The sequence below is a fragment of the Cariama cristata genome, unplaced genomic scaffold (genome assembly GCF_000690535.1).
Source record: "Cariama cristata isolate BGI_N322 unplaced genomic scaffold, ASM69053v1 scaffold14849, whole genome shotgun sequence".
NCBI lineage: Eukaryota > Metazoa > Chordata > Aves > Cariamiformes > Cariamidae > Cariama > Cariama cristata.
Window position 1 is genome coordinate 3,549 of NW_009636430.1, and position 6,328 is coordinate 9,876.

Sequence of the window (6,328 nt, forward strand, 5' to 3'; positions counted from 1 at the left end):
CCCACCATCCTCTTGCATCAGTTGTGAGGTAGCCATATGGGATACAGTTCTCACCTGAAACAGGGTGAAACCCACATAATACTCAAAGATGATGCAGCCAATGCTCCACACATCACAGGGCTGGCTCCAGCCAAGCTCTGAAAAACAATGTTTTTTAAATAAAAGATACAGTTATGGCCTAAGATTCCAAATCCCTCGCCCTTTTCAAAACAAACAAACAACTACAAAAACAATTCCCATTCCAGCCAGGCTCCTGATATGCTGGTGGCAATACACTACCCAGCTGGCAGCAGTGCCAAAACACCAGCTTGTAAATTGTCGGCCCTGCCAGAAAACCACTGTAGAGCATGTTAAATAAAGCACTTCTCATCTCCCAGGGTAAACCCAGGACAGCTACTGAATGATGTGGAGACAAAACACTCCTTAATCCAGCAGGCAGCACCCAGCGCCCTCGAGGCAAACACCTGCCTCTGCAGAAAGACCATGCAGTACCTACCCAGTATGACTTCTGGAGCCCGGTAATGCCTGGTAGAGACAATCGTGCTGTGATGCTCATGATCAAACGTAGCGCTGCCGAAGTCCACCACTCTGATGGCTGTGCTCTTCACGCTCCGCTCATCCCGCTTCTTTGCGAGGGAGAATGGTATCAGTTACTCAAGAGTTTTGAGATGTGGACTTAACCCCGTGCTTATGCAGCCAAGGCTTCGTCACAGGGCGCCATGGGAGGGGAAGGCCTCAGAGGGTACATTAGTGCTGGCAGAGCCCCGTGGCACAGCCCCCAAACAAACTCTCACCATCAGCCAGGTAAGCCTGTGGCCCCTACGGCTTACTTACAGACTACACAGGCAGTTCATGCAAGATACAGGCCCTGAACAAGTGCACGAACCTAGACAGTCAACCCCGTGTCTCCTGGGGCCATGTTCCAACTCCTCCCACCTGCTGATAAGGTTAGGGATACCAAGAACCCAAAAGAAGACCTCTAAGACAAGGCAGAGCAGTTACCTTTTCCAGGTTATAGGACAGTTCGTAGTCAGAGTTCACAAAGAGGATGTTCTCTGGCTTGAGGTCAGTGTGAGTGAGTTTATTGTCATGCAGAACTGAGGAAGTAAACAGAGTCAGGGTGATGGAACAGAAGCAAAGTGAGGCTGCACCCACCCGAAGAGTGAACATCATTGATTCAGTCTGCTCATACTGGCACCAGTTTAGCCCACACTTAGAACTGGGTATGAAGAGTCAGGCTAGTCCAGGCCAAGACGCTTTGGCAGGAGCACAAAGATTTATCATATCGATCACCAGAATGTGTAGTGGGGTGGATGCTGAGACGTCCTGAGCTACTGCCAGCCCACATGCATTGGAAAACATTACAATCAGGAAAATAAAAAGGATTCATTCCAAGCACGCATTCACCGCTGGAGGGGCAGGAAGGCTCAGTCTCAGAACTGGCACAGCGGCACCGCAGCAAAAACTCGCTGTTTTGGGCCACCAGTTGCAGAACTGGCACGGACATCGGGAGCTGCACAGCTCTCCAGGTCAGTCAAGGACCAGCGGAGAGAAGAGCAGTGAACACTTACATTTCACAGCCTGGCACACCTGGTAGGCCATGTGCCGTACTTGGTGGATGGGGTAAGGCAGATAATTGTTGTCCTTCAGGAAATCAAAGGTGCTGAGCCCCAGCAGTTCGAAGGAGATGCACATGTGGCCATGGTAGTCAAACCAGTCAAACATCCTGACACAAAGACTGAGAGAAAAATTCTGATTCGGGACAGATCTGCATGCACCACTCAGCTATGTTATCCCTGTGCCAGGCTCCTCCTTTCCTTGCTCAGTCTGTATCCCATAGCAAACCAATATGCCTCCACAAACTAGCTATGAACAAATTCAGTCACGCAACATCAACTACCTCTCTCATCCCGTCCCTGCAACTGTGCTAAGGCAATGCTTGCCCTTCCATTTTAACACCAAGAGCACACTCACTTCGTGTTCTCAGGATCCTTCTCGTTGATTTTCTCCAGCACATTAATTTCCAGTCGAGCAGCTTCTTTGTATTTCTCTACGTTTTTAATGATCTTGAGAGCAACATGTGCACCACCCCTGGGGGAGAAACAGGAAGAAAGCGCAAGATCACTCCTGAGCTGGGTCAGAGAGCCTGTGCCCTGCAAAAAGGACTTTCTGAACGAACCAGCCTCATGCTGTGCAGCACAGCGTTCCACCACCCTTGCTCAAGCCAAAAGGTGGCTGTTATTAAGGGGTGTCCACCAAAGCAGTGACTTTTCCCTCCCTGCAAACAGCTCTGAGGCTCCCCGCAAACCCCCTCCAACACATGGGTGACCCAAGAGGGCGACCGCCCAGACCAGCAGAGGAATACTGGAAATGAAGAGACTCGTTTTCACCCCCAGGCTCCCACGTTAAGCACAAAAGGCTGTCGCCAGGTGTGGTCGCTCTTTCTCCCTCTCACTACCACATCCCTCCCTGTCCCAGGAGCAGACATACCTCCGGTGATCGATGCACTGCACCACTCTGCCGAACGTGCCTTCCCCTAATGTGCTAATAATCTCATCTGGCAGGGAGAGAAAGAGAGGGAGGCAGATGAGAGAGTGAGCAGGACCTGGATGCAGCGCATACACAAGGCAGAGGAGAATGCATTGCAACACCTAACCTGCACACAGCTTGAGAGACCGGAGCAGCGGAAGGCTGACACCGGCTGCACAAGGCAACTGCCCTAGTTCCCTGGCACTTCAGTAACAATACAAAATATAAACTTGTAGCTTTAACAAAAGGGGAAGGAAAGGAGAGGGTTTCTCTTTAATAAACAATGAAAATAAAATGAAACAGAAAGATAAGACAGATCTGCGACTGCGATGGGAGCTTAACTAGAGAGCTAAATTATGTTACGATTTGGCTGTACATCTTTCTTGTAGCCAGTCGCCGACGCGATAGATCAGATGCCCCTCGTCGTCGTCCTCCACACTCTTGGCCCTTCTGCTGCTCTGTCGACTCCGCTGCTGGCCCAGGCAGACAGGGAATTCATCATTCACCAATCAGATTTTCAAACCAGCGCAGCAGCCAGCGTCACGCATTGGTTGGTTTGGAAATTCACATGGTTGTTTGAGGAGGGGTTGCAGGAGGAGATTCCCAGCCAATTCATACGGCACAGAGGAATATATAACGATAGGGATATTGCAAGGGAACATGTCAAGATACAACACACTAGCTCAGAAAAGAAAAAAACAGTTTGCTTTTCGTTGTAGCAAAAAAGAAAAAAAAAAAAGAAAAAAAAAAGAACCTACAAACAGCCCCACCCGAACCAGTGTGAGAGCAGAGACGGTCAGAACAAGGGCTAATGGAAGGGCAGTGGAAGGGGCCACCTGCTCTCGCTCCTAGCGGGGCTCGGAGAGGAACGGCACTGGCCTTCGGGTCCTGGATAACGCCAAGAGAGCACGCCGAAGCACAACTCTGCAGCCGGGCGCTCAGTGGCCACGGGGAGAGGCTCACTTCAGCCCCACGGCAGCCACTGAGGAAAGGCAGCAGAAGGCAGGTGCTGGGAAGTCCTGCACAAGCAAAGGCCCAGGCTGCCCCACACAGGCACTCCCCATCCCATTCCGACAACCACCCACATAGCTTTCCCCAGCCCCAACACTCAGAAAAAGATGAATTCAGAGATTTCAGAAGCAACTCTTGGTACAAGGATCCATCCAAAATCAGAGAGAATTTACGAGTGACTGCCTGGGGGAAGACGTGACACTTCTTCCTAGATCCTCCTCCAAAGAAGCTGATCCTGGAAGGACCAACTTCCAGGAGAGAAGCAGAGGCTCAACAGGGAATAGGGACAGTTTGGGATGAGGCAGATAAGAGGTTTATGCCAGAGAAGAGAAAATTCCTGCCTTCAGTTCTTCAGCTAAGTATCCCCACACCTGGGAGCAACCGGCCAGCAGACTTGGGACCCGAATCCAGCCCACAATCCCATCCCTGGACACACAGCCAGAACAGACCAGACAACACTGAGAGCTCCACACACAGAGCAGAGAACATGTCTGGGTCTAACAGAAGTGGAAAATGAGCAGCAGAACAGACAAGAAGAGAAAGCCAGGGACACTGCTGGGAAGAGCCTGTGATGGTTGCTGCCTTCACCTGAAATGACCGGTCAACAAGCTCTACTCCTTTGCAAAGCCCCTCGCACGACATCCCACGTCAGCTGGGCCCACCCAGAAGGATCCTTCTCTGACGCAGGACCTAACCCTCAGAGATGAGGGGCTTCCTGCCACAGAACACAGGCCCAAACCAGGGACCACAGGGACCAAGCTGCCTGCGACAGGCGGATCGAGCTCTCTGGGACCAGGATCAGCTGAACGTTTACTGTACAAACCTTGCACAAAAGACTGCTTGGCTGGGGTTCCTAGAGAGCCCTTAATGAGCATCACCGAACAAAAGCTGCGCTCTGCAGGGATAAAGGAGCTGAGGTCTGCAGCACCACCCCGGGGGACACGCCAGCCTCACAAGGCACACCTGTCCTCCTCCCACCTCTGAGCGGGTAACACTAAGAGAGGGTCTGAGCCGCCTGTGCCCAGCTGGCACAGGGCAGCCACTGCCAAGGCGCATCAGGATGGTGGACAGGAACTGCTGTCTGCATCAAAGGCTTTCTATGCATTTCTCAAGTTGAGTCCGAGAGAGCATTAGAAAGTGAGTTTTCTACTTACCCAGCTCGCCACCTGGGAGAGAAAGGTTACAGGGGAGGCCCAGCACAGCAGGATACTCACCGATGAGGAGCGACTAAAGGATCGGCTGCGGCGCCGCCTCCGCCTGTGCTTACGCCGGCTGCTTTTGCAGCTCCGGTAGCTGCCCTCGCGGTCCCGGGAGCGTCGATACTCGTAAGAATGACGGTACTCGGGTTCATAGTAGGCTTCCCCTCGCTCACGGCTGTAATCGTTCCATCGGTAGCTGTCACAGTAACGCCGGTCGTAGGCCCTCCTGTCTGCTGAGTGGTCGTCATAGCTAGGGAGGGGAAGCAAGCCAAGGGGATTCAATTATGAACACTGCCCGGGAAGTTACAGCTCAGAGCACACAAGAGAACAGGGCCCAGGCCATCCAGAAGCTGGCCTGACCACAGCTGCCTCCAGCCAAGCTGGAGAAACACCACACGGTTTGGGGTCCCGCCTCGTCTTTGCAGACTCACCTCCTGGATCGAACATGATAACTGTCTTCCCGACGGTGCCGACGGTCACGCTCGCTGCTGCTCGATCGTGACCGTGTCCGCCGCCTCTTGTGTTTCCGACTTCTGTAGCGCTCATGATAGCTGCCTCGGCTGCTGCGCTCCGACGAGCGGTACCTTCTAGAGTGAGGCATCTACAGGGACAACAGACAGTGAGGACTACATGAGACAACTGCAAGGGACAGAAATCAGTGCAGATGGTCAGTAGCCGAGGAGCTGCTAGGGCAAGAAGGGGGGAGGCAATCAGCAGCATGTCTCAGTGTGCAGGGAGGATCTGAGAGGGAGGGGACGAACTACTGAGAGATCCCAGAACACCATACAAAAGAGGATATGACCACCCACATGGGCTGTGCTTGCTGCAGCTGTGTTTTCCAGATTATTGTCCCCTCTTCATGCCCATCTCCACTGGCCACAGCTCCAGGAGCAGTATTTGCACCTTCAGAGCTTCCAACTTTTCTCTTTAAACTAACATGCTCCCCAGGAAGGAGAGAAGCACCACTAAGGAAAACTCAAGGAAGGTGAAACAAAGCTCAAGGTATCACTGGTGCCTGGCCCAAAGTCCTTGCGCACCAGTACTGAAGACACCTAAGCAGGCAGCTCCTGAAGAGATAGCTCCAGTTTACTGCCAAGCAAGCGACATCTACACTTCCCACTGCAAGTGGAGAGGTCCCTACAGCATCCAGGGAGCAAAACTACCCTTTCCATGAGCACAGGTGTTAACAAAGCCTGGTACACCCTACCTCAGTGGCAAGGAGTGCTCCCCTCTGCCTCGCTGGTGGGATGCCAGAGTCAAGAGCAAAGGAGAAAAATCCCTCGGTAAGATGGCACACCACGTCCCAGCCCTGAAGTGCTGGTTTGCAGGAACCCGCTCCATTGCCAGACCTCAACTCCAGAACTCTAAAACACTCCCCGCGTGTATTTTGGTTCTGAAGCATCAAGCAGCTAAATCTGCCTCATCTCTTCAGGTAAGAAGCTGGAGCTCCCTTTGTCCACAGACCTCCCACTGGCAATTCCCCCAGCCCCCCGAAAGGTACACTCACGCATCAAGCTGCCCTTCCACACCCACACCAACGCTAAGGCAGGGCTACCAAAAGGCAAAACTGCCCCCAGTGATGCGGTGAC

The 6,328-nt window shown here is 52.7% G+C and overlaps 1 protein-coding gene across 3 annotated transcripts in view; it reads right to left on the minus strand.

The window, feature by feature from the left end:
* The window catches only part of CLK2 (CDC-like kinase 2), a 7,219-nt gene extending 1,669 nt beyond the window's left edge, over positions 1 to 5,550 (minus strand). Inside the window, exons 1-9 of one of the 3 annotated variants that reach the window (XM_009707919.1) lie at positions 5,171 to 5,550; positions 4,755 to 4,989; positions 2,906 to 2,999; positions 2,491 to 2,557; positions 1,975 to 2,091; positions 1,572 to 1,738; positions 1,003 to 1,097; positions 497 to 626; positions 55 to 137 (exon numbers count right to left, since the gene is read on the minus strand). In XM_009707919.1, coding sequence (XP_009706221.1) covers positions 55 to 137; positions 497 to 626; positions 1,003 to 1,097; positions 1,572 to 1,738; positions 1,975 to 2,091; positions 2,491 to 2,557; positions 2,906 to 2,999; positions 4,755 to 4,989; positions 5,171 to 5,340 — 1,158 coding nt within the window. In that variant the 5' untranslated portion in view covers positions 5,341 to 5,550. Of the gene's footprint in view, positions 1 to 54; positions 138 to 496; positions 627 to 1,002; positions 1,098 to 1,571; positions 1,739 to 1,974; positions 2,092 to 2,490; positions 2,558 to 2,905; positions 3,003 to 4,754; positions 4,990 to 5,170 lie in introns of all 3 variants that reach the window. The other 2 variants (XM_009707921.1, XM_009707920.1) reach the window with 2 other exon arrangements.
* Positions 5,551 to 6,328: the final 778 nt, after the last annotated feature.